General features: G+C 40.2%; 1 protein-coding gene across 1 annotated transcript in view; it reads left to right on the top strand.

The window, feature by feature from the left end:
- The first annotated feature begins 1,262 nt into the window (after positions 1–1,262).
- Positions 1,263–23,448, top strand: part of ARMC2 (armadillo repeat containing 2) — an 82,294-nt gene continuing 60,108 nt past the window's right edge. Inside the window, exons 1-4 of the mRNA XM_075202884.1 lie at positions 1,263–1,348; positions 6,267–6,485; positions 21,906–21,978; positions 23,245–23,416. Of these exons, the coding sequence (XP_075058985.1) occupies positions 6,277–6,485; positions 21,906–21,978; positions 23,245–23,416 (454 nt within the window). The 5' untranslated portion in view covers positions 1,263–1,348; positions 6,267–6,276. The remainder of the gene's footprint in view (positions 1,349–6,266; positions 6,486–21,905; positions 21,979–23,244; positions 23,417–23,448) is intronic.

The following is a 23,448-nucleotide window of genomic DNA, read 5'->3' on the forward strand; positions in this document are numbered from 1 at the left end:
CCCACCCATTGTAACGGACACTCCCCGTACCTTGTGTTCTCTCATCTGTGTTCACACAGCGACATGTCCTTGACCAAGACCTCTTTTCAAGCTCACTTGTACCACTCATCTCCCGTTACCAGCGTGTCCTGCCCTGAAGCAGCAGTTTCATAACATTACACTTAATGTAGGCCTTGACAAGCCAATTCCAGCCACCTGGCATTGTTCATGGCAATCCAAACCCCAACTTGAAAACAACCCACCTTCAAAAGTGCTCTCAAACCACCATTCTGTCTTACTACAGTGCCCTCTCTCTGACCAAGCAAACCTACATTAAGTCCCTAATATCCACCTTTCTACCAACCCTTGCTGTCTCTTTGCCACATCCAAATTGTTTCTCTGCTCACCACCATCCATTCTTCCCTCTCTGGTCTCAACATCACTGCTATCTGCAAAGGCAAGATCAACTGTTAAATTTCCATCCACCAGATCCAACACCTCAAACCCATCTTCTCTTCAACTCATCAAGTCCACTCTCAGTTCTTTCTCTCCTGTTGTTTAGGATGAGGTATTTGCAATCTTCTCTTCCTCATCCCCTTAACCTCATTCCTTTCCAACTCCTCTGTTGTCAACTAACTAGTGTGAGAGAGAATTTCTGGCTCTCTGTAAAAGGAGGAGGGTAGAAATAAATCTTACATATTTGGTGCATAAAGAATTAAAAAGATATTTAAATACAAACAAAATTTAAAGTTTTTTCCTCCTTTAAATTTCTGCCCTGGAATCATTCCTTCAATATTGACCAAGTGCACAGTACATAGTCTTTCAACTGAATGCAAACTTATCTACTCTCATTTCATGGTCTTTTAAGGTTAACATTGATTGGAAAAGGGTATTTTCCATGCAAAAAATGACTCTACAGCCATGCTCGGTTAATACCTCATGATAGTAATTGTAGTGCACCAGCCCCCCTAAACATTACTGCAAGTGACATGTTTAGATGCCTCTACCAGGTAGCAAAGGGTGCCTGGAAATTATTTTAAAATGTTGACAAGTATACTTACAACAAAGAAAAATCATTCTGAACCTTTTGTAGAAACTATTATACAATGAATAGTTCATGGAGACTATTTTGTGAGGTGAGGTAAAGAAACCACAGCATTATCTAGTTTCAACGCCTGTTCTCAGTACTCTCATTACTTAGGTAATTCAACTCTCAGCTGAGCATCCATCACACCAGGTGATACTAACACTGGGCCCGCCTCAGTCATGTGGCTAGTGCGCAAGCGCGGTGCAACTTCTAGCTGGGAAGGCGGCGGTTTCGCTCGTATTGTTTTTCCAGAAACTAGGTATCGTGGAGCTACGGGGACAGGTGAGTTATCTCAGGATATGGATTCAGTGCAGACACCGGTTACACACGGTCGGTGTCTGTACAGTGTACACCGATACCATGCGCGGTAGGGTACTACCATAGATACTGACTCTGGGTGATACAATGAGGGTAAGAGGTGCGCGCGGCCGTTACCATGGTGACAGCTCACGCTGCTCTGCTGTCTGTAACCTGCACTCCACACGTCACGTTACATATTACTGTGAGTGAAATACTGTACATGCACTTTGCACAGTGTACAGTGACTGGTTATGTTGCTATTTTTATGTATTGTTTAAGAAGGATTAGCAGTTTTATTTAAATTACCACAATCCATTGCTAACTTGTGCTTTGTGACGTAAGTTATTGCGTATAAATGTAATGGTACCAAGGATCCATCTGCTTTCCTTGTGACTTATAATTGTTCTATCTTTTGCAATTATATATTTTTTTACATTATATACGCATTTTTACTTTTGTGTCTTATATCATTATCAGAGGCTGGGTTGGGGGCATCTGCCCCCTCGAATGGTCCCATAGGGGGCTTTCATGGGCTGGGTGACTGGACTACCTACATTTTTATTTTTACTTTAAATTGAATGATATTTTCTGCACTATATAAGATGTTTACTTTATATTCACTCTTGCCAAATACTAAGCTTTCTTTGTGATTCTGTAAGTTGTATATAACAACATATTGTATATGCAGAGCTGTAGCTTAAAATCTTAGTGCCTGGAACGAGAGAAAAATGCCGCCCCTCCCGAAGTCCTCAATTTGATCCAAATGAACCTAAAATATTAAAAAACTGCGCCCTTCTTAAGCGTTGCACCCTGAACAGTCACCCCTATTGCACAGCCCCAATTGCATGTATTCTCCATTAAAGGTAACCGTTAATACGTAAATTCTGGTACCTACGAGTACTGGTAATGCCCTCCTGAATATGTAGTCTCTACCCCTCGAAGCTCACTTTTGAGTTGCTCTCAGTACAAGACACATTACTATGGCTTGCCTGGGTTCACCGTGGAACTCCACAATCTACCCAGTTTATTCTGTCAGAGGGAACAAGATACTGCACTTTACAGTTGATGCCATCTTGATGTACTAATCCAAGCACTTACCTTTTCGAGTGTGCACAAGTGTCACAAACACGCTCCCAGCGGCCGTGACTTTGGGGTGTTTGCTGTATGAGGTAACACATGATTCCAGCCCGCAGTCTCTCTCTCTACCTATCACACAGATTATATACCTACTGAATCACCACCAAACAGCGCTCTCACACCCTCCACACACTTCAGGTTTGCCACCACCTATTGAATACGGGCAATAGGACTTCAATATACTGTCCCCCCACTGGAACCCAAGGCTTCTAGCTGCTCACAGACTAGCAAGACCCACACCAGCAAACAAAGGGTTAATTCTTCACACCTCCAGACTGTTACACAAATGTAAATGCAAGCATACACTAAGCTTGTTAATCAAATGTATTAACAAATCACACACTGCCATTCAAAGGGTTACCATGGTCAACCTATATTCTTAACAGGCTAATGGATTCGTTAGAGTATCAAGGACGAAAATATTAAATTATAGATTTAATATACAAAAGTACAGGGCATTCAGATATAAAAAATAAATAATAAACAATTAATAGACTGAGATTACATACACAAGCAAAGCAGTTTAAAGTAAAAGGGGTTACATCCAGAGTAGCATTTACATGAGTTGATTTTCTGGCCAAGGGAAATTGGCTTGGAAGATGGACAGCTTATCAATGTGAATTGATTTCCCACAAGTCCTTTCACAACACAGGTTTTTAAGCAAAATCAAATGGGACTGCATTCACAGGGGCAGTGTGGATGTTAATGTTGGGGGCGGAAATGTCCCCTGGGTGTCACCTAGGGTTTGTTCAAAACTATTCCTAAAGTTTTGACCTTTGGTAACTTCTCTCAGATATATCCCAGAGACATAACTCCCCTTTCAATAAACCGGTCATAATCTCCCGCACATTTAAATACCAAACATGATGGAATTATGACGATGTGACATACCATTTATGGGCAGCACGGTGGTTAGCACTTCTGCCTTACAGCACTGGGGTCATGAGTTCAATTCCCGAATATGGCCTTATCTGTGAGGAGTTTGTATGTTCTCCCCGTGTTTGCGTGGGTTTCCTCCGGGTGCTCCGGTTTTCTCCCACACGCCAAAAACATACTGGTAGGTTAATTGGCTGCTAACAAATTGATCCTAGTCTGTGTGTGTTAGGGAATTTAGACTGTAAGGCCCAATGGGACAGGGACTGATGTAAGTGAGTTCTCTGTACTAACTAGTTTTGCGATTTATCTGGTCCGGTAAAAAAAGCACAGATTCAAGACCGCAAAATCCACCATTGATGTACGTATCAGAGTGCCCATACAATTATTTACTGATGGTATTATGGTTCTGCTAGGTTCCCTGGCATCTTCCCAAGTGCCTTAGACTCCTGTTGGAGGAACCGTGGCCAGCTGGGGTCCTTTTTGCTCATCTGGTAGAGCTGCTCTAAACTTAAGTAATTCTGGAAGGAAGTTACTTCTAGCCCCCTTGATCAACAGATCCCGTTTAATACTAATAGAATTATCATGAGTGCTGCAACATGTCAAAAAGTAGCCTCATGGAAAAGACCCCCCCCCCCCCCATGCCCCATCCATTGTCTCTTTCTGCAACCGTTTGTGGCACACATATCATCAGATGGAGTGCAAAATGAGCATTTTGAGAAACCCTCTGCATCTTTCTATAAAGTGGCTCCATGGATCTCCTTCCACAACCAACCTCTCCCAAACTTTAAGCAAGAACTCGATATCTGTTCTATGGGGATTTCATTTAGTGTGTTTGCAAACCTGTGTATCTCTCACCTACCCCTTCTGCCCTGCCGCCCTTATTCCTAGTCCTTCCTTCCTTCCTTCCTCTTGTATATCTATATCTATATCTTTCTTGTATATCACAAGTTCCTGGCTGTACTCGTACATTTTGTTCTTGTGTTGCAGACTGCCTTGTGTATTTTTGGTTGTTAGCATGTTGTTATTATTCTTTTTCTATAAACTTTGTCAGTAATGCTTCTGATGCTTTCAATAATTAGTATTTGGATTGAAAAAAAACCATCTAGTCGGCTAGCAGACTCCACCTAAATAACAGAAGACCTTCCTCTCTTGATGGAATCTTGATTGGGTGTTTTCTTTCGTAACAAGAGATCATTCTCCATAGCCCAACAGGAGACCATATTTTTGCCTGCTTACCATATGTTCAGATGTCTCAACAATAAATTAACAGGTTATATTTGAGCCCTGCAAACCTCCATAAAATGTGTCCCTTCCATTCCAAGTATTGTTGCCGCACTTGCAATGAGATTGGTGATGTCTTTCATATATTCTTGCACTGCCCTGTAGTTCAGACTCTGTGGACGGAAATTTTCAGCTTAGAGATGTTACACACCCAATACTTACCTTTTTACGGGAACTGGCACTCCTTCATCACTCTCCCCAAGTACCATCTTGTGACAGATATGTGGTTGGCCACATCTTCATCACTGCTTGGGCTTGTATAGCTCAATCATGGAAGGATCCCACACTTCCCATCTCCTCACAAAATAATTTCTAAGGTCCAATTTGGTTTTCGAGATTGAGACGCTTTACATGCCTTACTCATCTGCAGCATCTTCCCCTTTAATTAAGTGCTTTAGTTGGCATGGGTATACCTCTGACAGCCCCTTGTAGCCAACCTACCCTTGTGTCTTTCCCACTCGATGTTAGTTTGGTTGAATCCCCAAATCCACATCTGAGCTTCTTCTGGTTGCTCTACATACCCTTTTGGCCTTGCAATGTTGTTGTTTCTATTGATGGAAATGTTTATACTGCTTTGCCTGTTTTATTGTGTTCACTCCCCACCATGTACCATTTTCCTTTGGTTTACTGTTTTTTCCTCTGTCCATTTTTTGCTCCTTTGTATCCCCAATAACTGCAAAACTTTAATAAAAATTTTTTGGATGTTAAAATAAAAAATCATTGTAAGACTCTCCCCAGGGAGAAAACACACCTTACTATTGGCCATTTTACTGGCACACACAATGGCCATAGCAGTGGATGAAAAAACAAGCATTTTCAATCAAACATCCCTATATCAAATATGGTTTATGCAGGTGATTTTTTGGAAACATATAAAGTACTAAAGAAAGTGAAGCGCTTTCTACCAGAGCAGTTGCCACTTCTTGGGCCAAGAATGCAGTATCCTCGTATTATCAGATTTGCAGAGATGCAACCTTGGCCAGCATGCAAACTTTTATGCGTCATTGGACAACCGATGTAGATTTTTTCTAAGACAAAGTGCATGTAAAGGTTTACGAATTTTAAAGTTATAGTCACTCCCTAATAGCCATTTTTGTTCTTCTTTCATTGGTTAGGTGATATCCTGGTAAAGTAATGGAAATTTAGAATTGCATTGATTGGTATTTCCTTTTTCAGGAATTGTCCAGAACAGCACCCCTGTGGTCCCACCCTATAATAAATAATTTTCTGAGTAGTAGCTTGGCATTGTGCATTTTTATTGTAAATACCTGTATGCTTCTGTCAATGAGTTGGTAGTACTCATTGGTTAGCAGCTCTCTCTGTACAGTATTGCTTAGAACAGGCCAAACTGTGGCTCTCCAGGTGTTGTGGAACTACAAGCCCTAGCATGCTTTACCTGTAGATAGCTGTTTGCCGTCAGCACATGCTGGGACTTGTAGTTTCACAACACCTGGAGAGCCATAGGTTGGACAGGCCTGGCTTAGAATGTTGACGCTATTTGACTGAAAGACAATTATAATAATAATATTTTGACCATGTATTTTCATTTATTCTTAAGAAGTCTTTTTTCTGATGGTGTCACTTGTAACTGAAATAAAATTAACAGGAAAAGGAAGATGTACTCTTCACGTGATAAGAAAACTGACCCTTTTTACCAACCTCCCACGTCTGTACAAAAGACAAGCGCTGAAATAATTAATGAAGCAAGACATTCTTTACGAACATTGACAACCAAAAGGCCTTTTACACCAAGAGAGGATCAAAGAAAGCTGTTTGGACCATCATCATCTAGGACATCGGACAACAGACCACCTTCCTCATTTAGGTAAGGGATATATATATTTTTTATTCCTGTGTTTGCATATATGAAATTTGAAACCCAATTAACGCAGCTATTTTTTTTGTTTTTCTCTCGCATGGGGGTTCTTTCAGTTCTGCTAACCTGGCAAAATAGAGGGCTTTCAAATTGGATTGTTACCATGTTACCATTGTTACATATGTGACATCATTATTTTATAATTGGTAATTTAAGTGTATCAGCTATTTGCTTACACACAAGTATTTGTCTTTTAGTGGTGGTTAATACGTCCTTATACATAGCACTTAAACTGATGCTACATTTGTGCCATGTTTCTAATCTTTACATGGGTTGAAGGAAGGAACACAGTGTCTGTGGATATAGAAATAGTTGTGTTAAAAGGAATAGTTTTTCAGACCACTACAGAGATGTTTTCTAAAGGCTAATGCCACTATTACCATATGTCTCAACAATAAATTGATTAACAGGTTTAGTGGTTTATTAGTTAGCACTTCTGCCTCACAGCGCTAGGGTCATGAGTTTGATTCCCGACCATGGCCTTATCTGTGTGGAGTTTGTATGTTCTCCTTGTGTTTGCGTGGGTTTCCTCCGGGTGCTCCGGTTTCCTCCCACAATCAAAAAACATACTAGTAGGTTCATTTGCTGCTATTAAATTGACCCTACTCTGTGTTTCTGTCTGTGTGTGTTAGGGAATTTAGACTGTAAGCTCCAATGGGGCAGGGACTGATGTGAGTGCGTTCTCTGTACAGCGCTGCAGAATTAGTGGCGCTATATAAATACATGATGATGATGATAATCGCCATAACCTAACAAATATTCTAATAAAAGCCTCACCTAATTTGTTTACTTAGCAAGTTTATAGGTATTTGTAACAGTCTAAAGTACTCTTACATTTCCTTCTGGTTGTCGTGTAACTAATGTAACAGCATAATTCCATTGAAGATTTAAAGCAATAATAAGGTCTAAGGTATTATTGAATGGACCATCCTTTTTTCTAAATATGCAGGAGGGCAGGTATTTTGGATATTTATCCTGGATTACTGTATTCCAAAAGAGGATTTGCATTTTGAGTAGCATATATAGTATTTTTTTAAATTTAACATGTTACTGTCGTTTATTTTCTTGATTTTTTTTTTTTTTTGTATGTAATCCATATCTTAGTTTGTTTAGCTTTTAGTTTTTTCACGTTTTAGTAGATTTGTATTAAAGTTTGAGGGGAAAAAATATACTTTAATGCCTTTAACGTTTGGTGCTTTGAAATCAAACCATAGCTGATATAAATATTAAGAAACATGACTCTCTGAATTTGCTTTGTGTCACTAAGGAGCAAATAGATTGTCTCTGTATTTTTTTTGTGAAGAATATTCTCCAAAATCATTATTAGTTGGCAGAGGATCGATTTCTTGTCGCCACCTTAAGGTGCTTTTACGATCAGCATGTAATTGTATTTATACTAGAGATGAGTGGGCTCGGATTCCGCTAATCCGAGCCCACCCGAACAGTGCAGATCCGAACGGGATCCGAGCACTGTTCGGATATTTCCGGCGGGCAAAAAATTGAAAACGAGGCTCTGTCGTCCAAGTCTCGCGTCGAATCTCGCGAGGGGTGGGAGGGAGGGCCCAGAACAATTCCATCTTGTATCTCTTTTTTTGGCATTATGTGCTCAAGCTACCTCGGTGCAACCTTTTGGCCTAAAAACAATATTGTGAGGTGTTCAGAATAGACTGGAAATTAGTGGAAATGATTGTTATTGAGGTTAATAATAGCGTAGGAGTGAAAAAAAACACAAAACTTGTTTTTAGCACTTTTTATGTTTTTTTTCAAAATAAATCCGAATCCAAAACCTTAAATCTGAACCAAAACCTTTCGTCAGGTGTTTTGCGAAACAAATCCGAACCCAAAACCTCAAGCAAATCCGAATCCAAAACACGAGACACCAAAAGTGGCCGGTGCACATCCCTAATTTATACAGGGTTTGTATTATTGTAACATTTAATTATTGCAAAGGTCCCCAGCCGGCTACTTCTTGGTTGAGTAGTACACTTCAACACCTCAACAACAATCCAAAGGTATCCACATCTCCATACTAAGAGCAGTGTTTAAATAACAGTGGGAATACCACTTGTTGATCTTTTAAATTACACTTTAAAAAAGCAAAATGATGAAAGAAATATGAGGTGCAGTATCTGCAAATGTTGTCTCATATTTACTAATTTTACATCCCCTTACATTTGGATTCTGTAATGTGGAGAGCGTGAGGAGTGAGTATGAAAAGTGATTTCCTAGGCTCTGTCACGCTCAGAGAAGATAAAGTAAAATGAGACTGGGTTGTAAGGGTAAAGAGGTTGTGGTACACATAAAATTAGTATTTAGCCAAGTTTAGACAGGAGAAAAGGTCGCAACCCCGGAAGATAGGCTATTTAATGTGACTCCTTCCATAGCTGAGTGAGGCAGCGGTAGTGTCAAACTAGAGGGTCCTGGTGTCACACCATGATTTTGTAGGCTGATTATGATAGGGGTGGCTCCCTGGACCATAAATCCATTGTGTCTGTAGTGAAAGCGGTGGTGGATTCCAAGTGCTGAATGTGGTGCCATGTCATTGGGCAATGCAACCCGAGCAGCTGATGTCACTTCTGGGGGCACCGGTCACTAGTATGGTGGCGGTGGTGTTTGTGGAACTGGTTCAGTTCACTGATTCTTGGAGGCACAGCCTGGAGCATGGATCTGGAACCCGCCCCACAGAAGCTTAAAGATGCTCATTGTAGTTATGCCCATAGCTAGGGGTCTTTTGGTTCAAATATAGCAGAGATAGATAGACATTCTTATACATTCCCTTCTTTTAGTACTCTTATAGAGACTGTAGAGAGGAAGAAGACCGTAAATCCCATAATCTTATATGTGGAACCTATGTTAAGAGTTTACCCGATGATTATAAAGAAGCCTTACGCATGAATTGTAATCCACATAGATGATACAGGGCAACACCCAGAACAATTTAAAGAACTCATTGGATGGATGATTAAGTATTTTGTATCAAAAGAGGATCTTCAGCCTAGCCAAGGGGATTTAAAGGTCCAGGTCTCAGAAGTATATGGAGTTTAACAGCATGTAGGAGGTCTTCTCCGTGGAATCTGTATAATCATGTGGCAAGGAATATTCAGATAGTGAGAAAAGGGAACCCAGAGATAGTTGGTATATTGATTAAACATGTTAATAGACTATGGTGCTCTAGTTTGTCTATCAGCTAAGACTGATTGAATGTTAAAATACAGGGAACCTCTAAGATACCCTATGTACAGAAAAGTGAGAAATATTGTTTCAGCAGGAACAGTGATTAAAGCAGAAGTAGCTATGATATTTGGTATTACAGGCACTGAGAATTGGATAACTTGTTTGAAGATATGCTAAGGAAGGTAAGCAGACATAATCTTAAAAATTAAAAAATCCTGAAGAAAGGAAATTGATTTCATGTGTGAGGCATTCCTGGAAGCAATTACTTTTTCAGCCAGAAGCATAGCATCAATGTGGTAGCCAGGAGAGTACTGTAGCTGTGCCTTTGGACAACAGATCATCAATCAAAATATAGGTTACACTATCCTTTTGAAGGTGGTATCATTTTTGGCAATAAATTAAATTTGATAACCAGGAAGTCCACAGAAGGCAAATTACATTGCCTACCAATCATTATGGCAGTAATATAAAGCAGCCAGGACATATTCCTCAGGTAAGCAATATTCAAGACAATATGGAGAGATTTCAAATAAACAGCTTTTTCAATGCTTCAGAGGCAAAGAAGGAAGATGCCCCAGAAATCCACTGACTCAAGGACAATGCAGTCTTCAGCATGTTTGCTGGGAGGCAGGATCACAAAGTATTTGGAAAAGGATTACACAAGATCAATGGTTTCAAGACAATATAGGCAAGGGTGACAGGATAGAGTTTTGTTCTGCACCCAGGAAGAATGTGTTTAAGAAATCACAAAACCCAGCATCTTTGGCACAAGAAAGGCATTGTGTGACAATTTGAAAACATTAATGAAGAAGTTTATCACTTTTTTTTCAACAACACAGAAAGTAAACTGCTTTTACTCCAAAATATTTTCGTTAAAGACATGAGGTTTTCAAGCTGTGCTAGACTTAAAAAGTCTCAATCAATTTTTAGAAGCAAAACATTTTGGCATGGAGTCAATCAATTTGATTCTAAATGCCATCAGGAATAGTGACTTACTGACGTCAGACCTACAAGATATCTGGACCCCCTGTTGCGCAACATCACTGCTTCCTCAGGGTGTTCTTCTTGGGACACCATTTCCAGTTTACATGCCTCAATATCAGAGGACAGAGCAGAAGCTGCAACAGTCGCTTTTCCAAGTTCAACAGTAGCAATAGTCCTCAATAAGAGTTTGTCAGACTGTTAGAGATGTTTTCATCTCCGATAAGATTGCATTTCAGAAATAAACCAATGGGATCTCATCGAAAGTCCCTGGATCAAGTCCAACAATGAAAAATAAGATAACTCCGCAAGAATGAAAGCCCAATTTACCACAAATTCGAGCTCCAGAGGATGGGCTCCTTAACAAGCAGAAGTACTACAGTTGGTATGGTCATCAAAAGAAATTGCATGCAGATAGCTTGGAAGGAAGAGCAATATAACATTTTTAAACCAACAAAGGGACACAGGAGTGTGTCCATTATGACAGAAGTACAGATTACAGAAGTACAAGACAGAAGAATCTAGCATGGGCAGGTGACTATTCAAAAATCCCTGGAGACCCTGCATATAGCAGTCCTAAACAACAAATAGCAGACTAGATTGGACAGATTTGTCTAGGGGGAATGAAGACTAAACAGGGAAGTGTCCAAGCAGGTCACAAAAAAAAGGTTCCTAAAGGATCACAAGAATCTCAAAGCACAGAAAATGGACACATTGATAGAACCATGGAGTTACAAACTAAGTTATATATTCACCCCCAATACCCCTCGTAGCTTGCACACAGAAGAAGGAGGGGGTTCAAGTGATAGCAATTGTTCCATATTGGCCTCACTGGCAGTGGTTCACAGGCATGGGAAATGGGCCTAGAACAGCTCTGTCTGGTCTCTGCCTCCTCATCCAGATCGGTTACATCAAGGGCACATCTGTCATCCAAGCCCAAAGACTTTCCTTGAGAGCCTATTAATTGAATGGTCCATTCTCAAGAACAATGGAGTCTCAGACAAGGTAGAGAAAGAAAGAAAAGAAATACTGGAGTAAAGGTTGGTGCAAGATCATAATTATTAATCCTGTGGATGCAAATATACCCTAAGTTCTGGACATGCTTCAGGAGGGATTGCAGAAGGACCCAATATGCATTAAAGGTGCAGATTTCAGCACTCAGTTTACTACCAGTCTTTAGTCCAGAAACACACTATTTAGTGGGGGAATTTGTCCAAGCAACTAAATGAATACTCCCCTGCATTAAATACTTTCTGGCACTACAGTCCTAGAATTTCCAGTGTCAGAATCCAGCAGAAGAGTCAACTCAAGGTTTTTTTGTTTGTTTTTTTAGGTGACCTTGAAAAGTGGGTGAAATTCAAGCATTGTGGTTTAAAGAACAATTCCTCAACATATACAGTGAAGATGACAACAAACCCAGATTTTTTTGGTAGTGTCAATTGTTCATATAAACTAGTAAATTGTACTTCCGGGGGTAAATGTATCAAGCTGAGAGTTTTCCGGCGGCTTTGAAAAACCAATCAAATTCTAGTTATCGTTTATTTAGTACATTCTACAAAATGATAGCTAGAATCTGATTGGTTGCTACAGGCAACATCTCCACTTTTCAAACCCGCCGGAAAACTCTCAGCTTGATACATTTACCCCCCAGACTTTTTAGTTAAGAGCGAACTCTGTATTTTTCAAGGGCAGAGAAATATAGGAAAAAAAGATAATTTATTTTTAATCCTGAAGGGTTCACGCTAAGGACAAAAATCATCAAAAGACACACTAGCACAGTAGGTTCGACAAGTAAAAGTATAGGCCTATAAGAATAATGAACAAGAGGTGCCAAAGAAATTGAGAAGACATTCAACAAGAGTAGTGGTGACCTCTTGGGCACATGAAGTTCAGACTTTGGCAAATTGCCGATGCAGACTGGGCTTTGCTATGTACTTTTTCCAGACGTTGCCTTCTGGATATGTAGCAGCAACTGACACACAATTTGGAAAAATGAACAATAAATACTTTTATATGCAGAATCTAAATTGGTTGCACTGATTTATTCCTTTAGAACCCACCCCAGAGTATTGCTTGGGTACATCACATCTGTAAGAGCTTTCATTTCATTAGGGAGAGACAAACTATGAAATGAGCATTCACATTATATACCTTCTGGGATGGCAACCTTTTTTCCTGTCTCTACTGGGATAACCCACCAGTAAGGACTGCCTTGGAGTAATTCAAGAGAATGCAATTATTAGTGAGTACAATTCACTTATTTTCCCTTCATCTCAAACTTTTTATGATTTCAATTTCTAGTATTAAATGGAAAAACAAACTCTGCTGGTTTTCAGTTACATCCAAAAAGAACAAATACAGGAAGCTTATGCCAATACAGAACGAAAGCATCTTGAAGATCTGTTGTTATTTTAGAAAAGCATATGGTTTCAGTTTAATAATTTCTCATATTACTCAAACTCCCACATGCTCTTGTTTTCCATGTGAGAGTCATGTTTTATTTGAAAATGCACGGTTTGTTTAGACAGTAAAAATGAAACAATACATACTTTCAAGTAAATTGTCACTTTCTAATGGTAGATATTCCATTTTGAGTAAGATTCTTTCATGTATCAGTGTTTCTGACAGTTGAACGGCCTTTGTGTGTGGCCAGCTATAGATGCATGGATCTTTTCCATTAAAGGTCACTGCTGGACAGTGAAATATAATGTAAACATCATCTGGTTGTTTTGATTGTTTAAGTTAAGGGTGGGGAATGTGTGGCCGGCGGGCCGTGTAAGGCCCGCAAAATCGGTTGTTCTGGCCCTCTGCGGTCCCCCACTTCTCCGCCCTCAAATATTTTTACAAAAAATTAAGTAAAAACAAATGTGACAGTCCGGACCGGCGCAGCAGTTTGTACCTCTTTCCAGTTTCCAAATGTTGGGAGGTACGCTAAAGTATGAAAGCAGTCCCATGTTCTTTACTAGTATTTTAAATATAGACCGTTATTTGAAGCACATTTTCCCACATTTTCGCTCTTCTTTAGCAGACGGATCCACAAATATTGCAAGGTATTAATTTATACATCAAATCCATATGCTGCTCATAATTGAGGTCTGTACCTTTCACACCATGGCTGAAACATACCGAAATTGAAAATTAGTATGTGCTCTGTTTTTGTTTGTATAAGCGTTTACTTTCTTATGCTGTCCTAATTGAATTGGCATGCACAGTAGGAACACTTCTATATCTGCCTTATCCTTGACTGTTTGGTCTGACTCCTGGCTTTAAGTAACAAGAGAGGGATCCCCACATAATTGCCATTGTACACAATTTGGCTTAATGGTTTTATAAGCAATTGGAAAATTCTGAGGTCATAATTTCTCTCTAGTTAATTAAGAACTACAAAGCAATACATGAACTGGATTCCTATTTGCATATATTATATAGTGTGGGAATCTAACAGGGATGAACAAAGTAGGTAAAAGAGCAAGAAGCTATACATACAAGAGAAGGTTAGATGGTGCATGGGGCAGATAGCAGCATGCAATATTTTGGAACACCGATGTCAACTGATATGCAAGAAAACTTTACCAAATACTTTACTAAACACAGTTTGCTCAGAAACAACTTTGTGATAATCCCCAAAGTTATACCCTAGGGCAGTGATTCCCAAACTCAGTCCTCCGGGACCCCTAACAGTGCAGGTTTTCCATATCTCCTTGCTGGAGCACAGGTGTAATCATTACTTACTGACACATTGTAACAGATCCACAGGTGGTATAATTACAAATTATCAGTCACTAATGGATACACCTGTGCTCCAGCAAGGAGATCTGGGAAAACGTGCACTGTTAGGGGTCCCTGAGGACTGAGTTTGGGAAACCCTGCCCTAGGGCATATGTTTAAAGCTTGATATATGATAGGAGGAGTCGCTGAGGGGGGGAATAGCCTGATGCTAACTATTTTATGAGTGGCTAGTTTGATTCAGATGGTGGTTAACAGTGGGTTTGGCCTCATAGTAGTCTGTAAAGGGGCCCAGGCTTGAAAAGTTGTTTGGCATATTACATAAAATGTCTGATGTTTTCCATATAATTTAACAAAATGCTATTGATTGAAGTGGATAGGGAGGGTGCTTTTCTCTCTTTCCAGTTGGAAGCAAAGTGACATTTTGCTGCGTTTAGGATATGTCTTACAAATTTTTGGGTGTGTCGTAGGGTGTTCAGTATTGGTCTAGGCAGAAGGAGTAGTTGCTGGACACTGGTTATAGTTTTGATAAGATTGTGGATATTTGTACAGTAACGTCTTACATAAGGGCATGGCCACAATAATGTGCCTCTGTCCACACTCCAGCATAAGTCTGTGGAATTTGGGAAGATGGAGTGGAGGCGTGTTGCACCCAATACCATCTATAAAAAAAACTCCTTAGTTTCTTTAACTTTACTGAATTTGAACTGTTTGCTAAATTAGATTTCATTTTGGACCACTCTGCTGGGTCCAGTGTTTTCCAGCTATTTCATGACAGTCTTTTTGTTGATTGTGTTTTAACATCCGTTGATAATGAGTTGAAATTCATTTTGAGATTTCACTGTAAATTTGGGTTTCTCTGTGTAAGGCTGGGTACACACTACAGGGTTTTCAGTCAGTTATCAGACCAATCACACGATAAACGACCGTTCGGGTCGATATCACATTAGTGTGAACGCTGTAGCGATGAACGATTATCAGTCCAAAGCACATCGTATTGTTTCATTTGATTTTTAAACAAAAGTAGAAATATGTCATTCAACGATAGAACAATGTTGTTCCAATTCTGCAGTGTGTATGTACTCATGACCAGCAGTGTCCATAAATCTCTATGGAGTGTGCAGAGTCAAGATCTTTTCAGCCGATGATTATGACCGACGAAGAGCATAGATCTGAAGGTAAATCTTGCACAATGTGTTTAGTGTGTACACATGAATCTGCATTTGACTTCTGAGATGTCGGGGTTTCTGTGAATGTGTCCTGCTAGTGGTTACATTCCTAATACAAATATTAAAGAAGACAGGGAGCAACCCGGCCTCATGATCTTTCTGATCTGAAAGGGGATGATGAGAAGCTAATTGCAAGCATCAAAGCTGTTGTAGTATTGTTATATACCCCCATCAGAAGGCTACTCTGATTCCTCTGCTCAGCAGAGATTTTTGTATAATGGGTCATTCTAGCCTATCAAAGAGCTTTTCTACGTCAAGGACCACCACCAGAGCCGGGACTGCCTTTCAGTTAGCAACATGTATTAAATGAATGATCCTAATGCTGTTGGGACAAACCCCATCTGGCCAGGGTGGACCAGGGCAACTGTGACAGAGCCCAGTCTTTTAGCCAACATTTTTTGCTCTATTGAGTTGAATAAACCTACCCACATGAGGAGCAGGACACCGCAAATTACTTATAATAGGATGTGGTGAAAACGACTGGACTTGGTCCTGCAAAACGCTTTTTTCGAGTCTGTAATCTTCTCAACAGATCTCCTCATGGATATGAAGATTGGGCTGTGGTAAAGTGGGGGAGATGGCATGACTGCAGAAAATGTTTAATTTTCAGCTGTTGTGTCTTCCCTTTCAGTTTGAGATTGTATAATGAAGTGTAGAAGTCTTGAAACTGATTTGCTGTTTTTTGGAGGGGTCATAGGTTAGTGTGCGGTCTGCACATAAAAGTGATACGATTCTTACTTTTTTTTTAAACATATTTTATTGAAAGGTTTTCCAAGTTTTAACAGCATGTAGGTTAGGGCATAGACCGCTCAATCAGTATATAATGTTATTAAGAACTTGGTTATCAATACAATAATACATCAAAATTAGAAATGGAGGGGGGGGGGGAGCCAAAGAAAAGAACAATAGAGGAGGAGGAAACACAGGTTGGGAATAAGAGAGGAAAACAAAGAAAGTGGCTAAGGGGAAGATGCATGAAAAGGAAGGGAGGGAAGGGAGAAAAAAAAAAGAAATAACAAAGAGAAAGGAACTCAGCCTGGTGTCTTAATGAATATCAAATCTCATATTAAATGGCTGATATTCATTAAGTTTATGGTATCAGTATCTACCTCAAGAGGTGTTTGATTGTTCTACTCCGCAAGACGCAAGCCAAGGTTGCCAGATGTTCCGGATTTGTTTGGTTGGTCATGAAGTTTACTTGTGTTCGCAGCGATAAGTCTGCCAAATCCTATTAATTATTTCAGGCATCACTGGGGGTTCTAAGTGTTTCCAATTTGCCGCTATCACGCACTTGGCAGCATTAAGGATATGGCTCACTAGTGCTGTTTCATGTTTGTCAGTGGCAGGTTTTTGCCTGTGCAGGAGTGAATAGGAATGACATGTAGGAATTTGTATTGAGGTTATTCTAAGGATTAAATTATGTATCTTTTGCCAGAATCTGACCAATTTAGGATAAGACCACCAAATGTGTAACAAAGAGCCTTCTTGTCCACAAGATCTCCAACAGGAATTGAATGCATCGGGGAATATAGCTTTGAGACGAGTGGGGACCAGGTACCATCTATAAAGTAGCTTATATGCATTCTCTTTAGTCCTCACGCAAATAGAGCTTTTACCGATTCGGGTCCTAATTTCAGCCCAATCATCAATTTCCAGTTCAATTCCCAAGTCTTCTTCTCGATCCTTGATAGGTTGATGAAATGCCACCAGAAGACTATAAAATGTCGAAATTAAGCCGTTGGTGGAGATCTATTTTTGACAAAAAGTTTCCAAAGGCGTTAATTGGTAGAAGGTTTTAAACGCTAAAAGTGATTGAAATAGATGCCTTAGTTGAAGATATTGATATAAACGTTTATGGGGGATGTTGTATATCCGCTGTAGATCTGCAAATTCAGGAAAAAATTGCATAGGTGCTATATCTGTCATAAACCAGAGCCCACGATTAAACCAGTGTTGAGAAAAGGATTTTTACTGTGCATGAGGCAAGGCTGGGTTGTTCCATAACGGAAACATAATTTCAGGATTAGCTAACAACTGAAATGTGCGAGTACTATAGTCCCAAATCTGGAGTGAGAAACGAGTAGAAGATGGGTGCGAAAGGAGTGGTGGACGATGTTTAATTGGAATCTATAAAAGGGTGTGTGGCGAAAGCAACTGTATGCTATTTGCCTCTATGTCAACCCATAGTATAGTGCCAGACGAAGAGTGAAATAGAGCTAGCTGGGTCAGATGCGTAGCAATGTAATACTTAGAAATATTTTGAAGACCCAGTCCTCCCTCCGAGGTCCGACGATGAAGCGTGCGAGCTTGGACCCGTGGTCGTTTGCCTGCCCAGACTAAACGCGCAATTAGTTTCTGAAGGGTTTTAAGTGCCAATGAGGGGACCTTTGAAAGACTCCAGCAGGTGGGGCGTTAAGTTAAGAGGAAGGATTTCGGATTTGTCCATATTGATTTTAAAGTTAGATAGCTCGCCGTGTTCACTAAGTTCTCTCTGTATGGAAGGGAGAGAAGTAAGGGGATTAGTAACTGTCAGCAAGATATCGTCCGCATATAAGGAGATCTTATAATCAGTCTTGCCCGCTTGAATTTCTGTGATTGCTAAATTGGCTCAAACTCGAGAAGCTAAAGGTTCCATCGTTAGGGCGAACAACGGAGAGGAGAGCTGACATTCTAGTCGAGTGCCATTAGTGGTTTGGAACACCGGCAACACAGCTCCATTAGCCCATACAGTAGCAGAGGGATTGAAGTACAAAGAAGCTAGACCAGTCATAAATTGACCCTCAAAGCCCATCGCCTCAAGAGTGGCTCTAATGAAGGGCCAGAAGACCCTGTCAAAGGTCTTTTCTGCGTCAATGGAGACCACCAGAGCAGGGGCGTGTTTCCAGTAAGCTGCTTCAATTAGATTAATTGCTCGTCTTGTATTGTCCGATCCCTGTAGAGCGGGAATAAATCCCACCTGGTCAGGATGGACCAGGGCAGGGATCACTTGAGCCAGCTTATTTGCCAGCAGCTTAGCAAATAGTTTTAGGTCTACATTCAGTAGAGAGATGGGTCTGTAGTTCTCACAGTAACTAGGCTCGTGACCCTCCTTAGCAATAACAATGACATCTGCTCTGGTGGTATCCCTCTCAAAGCTTTCACCACTTAGTACTGCCCTGAAAAGTGAAAGAAACATCGGTGCCGTATCAGGTGTAAATTTTTTATAATACGATGCAGTAAGGCCATCTGCTCCTGGTGCAGCCAAGTTTCTAAGAGACTTGATAGTCTCTTTTCTCTCTGTCATCGTAACATCTGCATTAAGTATCGACAGCTGCCCATCCGAGAAACGTGGGAGAGAACATGTTTGAAGGTATTCATGTATTCGTTCATTGAAAATGTCTGGGGAGTCTGCTGGCGGGGGAAGGTTATATAGTGAGCTGTAATAAGTACAGAATCTTTTTGCTATAACATGGGAGTCATATATGAATTGCTGTGTCTCATCTCTAATGGCCACAATACGATTGCATGAACGCTTATTCTGGAGTCTACGCACTAACAGCGTGTCAGCCTTGTCTCCTTTCTCATATAAACGCTGTTGAAGCCATTGAAGTGTTTTAGCTGCTTTGGTAGCCAGTAGTTTACCTAACTGCCCTTTCAGGGTTAGAAGTTTAAGATAGGTTGTGCGTTTGGGGTATCTCTGATGCTAGTAAGAGCCTGTATTTGAGACTGTAAGTTGGCTACAATCTGCTTGTTTATCTTTTTTTATCATAAGAGGCAAGGCTGATCATACAGCCCCTAATAGTTGCCTTATGGGCTTCCCATCTAACAGTAGGGGCGGTTTCTTCTGGACTATTGTCTGCTTGAAAGTCGCTTAGAGCTTGTCTTATCTTACAAAGATTCTCCTTCTTTTGAAACAGATGGTCATTTAATCTCCAACGGTACCGTGGCACAAATTGTGGCAGGATATCAAGACGTAAAAACATAGCTGAATGGTTGGACCAAGGAACTGGAATGATGTTAGCCGATCTCAGGCTCTGCGTCGTACAAGCGTCTACAAAGATCATACTCATAAGAGTATGTGCCATGTGGCATCGAGTAATGCGTATAAGCTCTGTCACTAGAGTATAGCACTCTCCACGAACATATGTAAGCAACGACTGCAAATTAGAACCTTCACGAATAGCACACTTGCTACGCAATATAGGTAGTAATCGTAGGTTTAAAACGGTATTAAAATCCCCTCCTAATATTCTTTTTCCCTCTTTAGATTGTAAGAGTCTGGCAAAAAAGTGAGAGAAAAAAGTGCCTTGAGGTATTAGGTGCGTATACCGTGGCTAAAGTAATAGGGGCATGCGAAAATGAACCTGTTAGTGTGGTGAAGGATAGCTGTGCCTTTGACCTTCTGCGAAGAGGTTGAATAGAATACGTGCGGATATTGTCTACATTTAAGAGTATGTTTAAAGTGCGTTTTTTGGAGTATTACAACTTGCGGAGAGTGCCGTTAAAGGTACTGAATCAATATTGTGCGTTTCTGCGGAGTGTTAAGACCATTAACATTAATGGTTGGAATTGAGAGAGTCATGGTTGATACCAGTGATAGTCTGACCAAGGTCGGCTGGGGTAGCATAGTTGGCGAAGTAAGACACCAGGTTGAGACAGGAAAGCTAAAGAGAAAGGAAAATGAGTTAGGGGGGACTTAGGGGAAAAGTCTAGGGGGAGAAGACCGTTTGACTGGCAAGACATGTCTTCCGAACAACGGAACCAGTACATCCTGTGTACTTGGGAAGCGTGGTGGGTGGTAACGTAGCAGAAAGGGGACACTTGGTGGAGGGGAATCCAAGGGATTACAAACCGGTTAGCATCTGTATTTGCAATTTAAATAACATTCAAAAGACATTCAAATGGGAGAGAGAAAGTATATAAAGGAAACATTGGAGTATTTTAAAGAAACAACACTTATAGTTCAGATAATTACCTGCGTTCAATAGCCATAGTAAACAATAAACTAATTCCCAACCATAGGGACATTCTCAGACCGGTAAACACATGTTTGTCTATTGTGGTGTTGCTAGTCTAGGCAATTATTTGCATCCTGATCTGGGAGGCAGTCCATCAACAATGAAAAAATACTACTGACCAGCCGTCCCCAAAATCACGAGGCCATTCCTTCCTATCGTATCGATAAAAACAATGAACTTTGCAAACAATTGGACTCAACATTTGGTCAATTCACATGAGGACTTTTACGGGGATAGGATTCTCTTTCATGTACATGTAACTTTTAATATCTGTGCAAGAAGGTTGTCTGCCCTATCTCAATATTTTAACAAAGTGTTTTCATGGGGGTTTTTTTTCTTGGTGTTCAGATGTCAGGATTGAGATTTGCATTCTTCCTCTGCTTTTTTGGGGAATCTACACAGTGTGGCCTTATGAGCCTTCCATAAGGTATTGTTCATTCTGTAGTAATTAATTGTTTTTATAATCTCTAAGATGTACTCTAGTTTGAGATTTAGACGCCAGCGATATTGACCTTGTGCAGGGTTTGGAATTAAGAGTTCCATCTCAACTGCTGCATGGTCTGTTCAGGACACAGTGGAGATCTGGAGGTTGTGAAGTGTCTGTTTAGCCGTGTGATTCTATGAGAGAGATTTCAATGCGCGAGTAGAGGTTATGTGGAGCTGAATAGTGGATGAAGGCTTTGCTGGTGAGCTGAAACTCTCGTCAAGCCACATATACAATTTTAAATTATAGTTATTAATTTGCAGGCTTTTTTGTTGTGGGTGTGATAAGGCTTACTCGTATTTTAGAAATTATATTATCGACACTTAGGTGGTATGATGAAATAATATTGCTATACCTCTGCGCTTTGCATTAGCTTTGTTGTAGAATGGGGATTTAACTTATTAGCTAGGAAGGCTTGTGAGGCCCTAAAATGTCTCTTGCAAAATGATTATATCAGGGCTCTTGACATTTGAAGTATTGCATGGTCATTGTGCACTTCGTGGGGGATTGGGTATTTTACATTGTATGCCATCTATCTCACTGTTATTTATTGCATGACTAAATTATGTGATATGTACTTATGCTTCTAATCTACTAACATGGTACAAAAACTTCAGTTAGCAGTCACAAAGTAAAACTACTCAATAATCGCATAGCAAGACAGTAAAGTATTCTTACCCACATCCTGCTATTCTAATAACATCCTTTTTGCATGAACCTAAATGGCTTTAATTCCACTTACAGTATGTGTAATAACATCTTTTGTTTCTTTTTCCAGTTTGCATGCCCTTAGCTTTGAATCACCTGACTCAAGACCTGTGTCTGGGACACGCCTGAGCCCCTTGCCACATGTGAGTAACTCGGTACAGGTTGTACTTTTTTTTTTATATACAAAACTGTGAGGATATGAGGTTCTTAGATCACTCAAGTCGACGACAGATGAAGATGCAAAGGTACTTTCATTAAATTGCAATGTATGTCAATAGAATGGCAGAAGTCTTTAGCAGTCGATGTTCTCTTTGCCTTGTCATTTTTTGGGCTATTTTTACCCACCTGGCAAAGTCCCAATATAGTAACAAGATAGACCAGAGTATGACCTCTTCAGTCCATTACTCCAAACTAGCGCGCCTCTGGACTTGTGGACTTTGGAGACAAACCCTCCGCTTTCAGTTGTACCATCACATCACACCCACTGATACCCCTAATGCTCTGGCATGCACATTTTATAGGCACAGAAATAGCCTCCTCCTACCTGAGTAATAATATATATATCCTATATGATTTAACCTATTCAATTAGCAAAGGTCTGCTATACATGCTGGTATTAACGTTGTGCAATATAATATACCTTCTATACACAGCACAATATAATGCCCTGTTTGCTTTCTGTGCAGTGAGTTATTAATTACACTGAGGCAGAGAGTTTGCCATTCAGTTGCCATCGGGACTAGCAGGCCGTCCTATGCTTATGTTTTCCGGGCAAACAATATCCAGGCTGCTGACTACACAATAGAAGGCTGGACCTGGATGAATAATTGGATTAAGATATAGGGCTGCTACAAACAGTCTTAGAATATTAAACTACATGTAACAGTATGCATACCCTATTAACTGTGCACATTTTACCATCTACATTATGTCATTACCCAACTAATAACTATACTCAGTCTGCCATTTTAACTTGTACAGAATAGTTACTGAATACACATTGCCAATTTGTTACATCACCCACGTGGTTTAATTTAAACATTACGTCCCAATATACCAATTCACCGATAACATCACAACATATGAAATGTGACAGACACACTATTCATTATAATGTTTCAACCTTGTGATTACACCAGCTGCATGATTACATTACGTATATTGGTGCGCAAGCCTTACACAGGATAATGTTGATAGTGGTTGCATTATGATTTTAATATTGTGTCCTTACCATGCTTTCCTCACACAAACATCAAAGTAGGTATAAGAAATTCAGCATGTGTAAGCAATCATAGTATAGATATATAGATAAATAAACCAAAACAACTACACTGGCATCTCCGGGCAACTGGTAGTAGAAGTACAGGGTTCTCCGATTGTCTAATCCTTTTATTTACTTTATTTCACAGAAGCCAAAGCTTCCTGTATCTCCAGCAACAGATGATGATATTGCACCAACAGTCCCTCAACCACCTTCACATACAGTACAAGCGGGGAGGCCCAGTGTAACTCATCCACGCTTGTTCAGAGCTACATCTCATGGACAACTATGGAATGATTCTCAAATTAACCAACGAGAGGGTATGTGTGTGTTTGTGTGAAAGCAGTGACTC

The sequence above is a fragment of the Mixophyes fleayi genome, chromosome 3, assembly GCF_038048845.1.
Source record: "Mixophyes fleayi isolate aMixFle1 chromosome 3, aMixFle1.hap1, whole genome shotgun sequence".
Taxonomy (NCBI): domain Eukaryota; kingdom Metazoa; phylum Chordata; class Amphibia; order Anura; family Limnodynastidae; genus Mixophyes; species Mixophyes fleayi.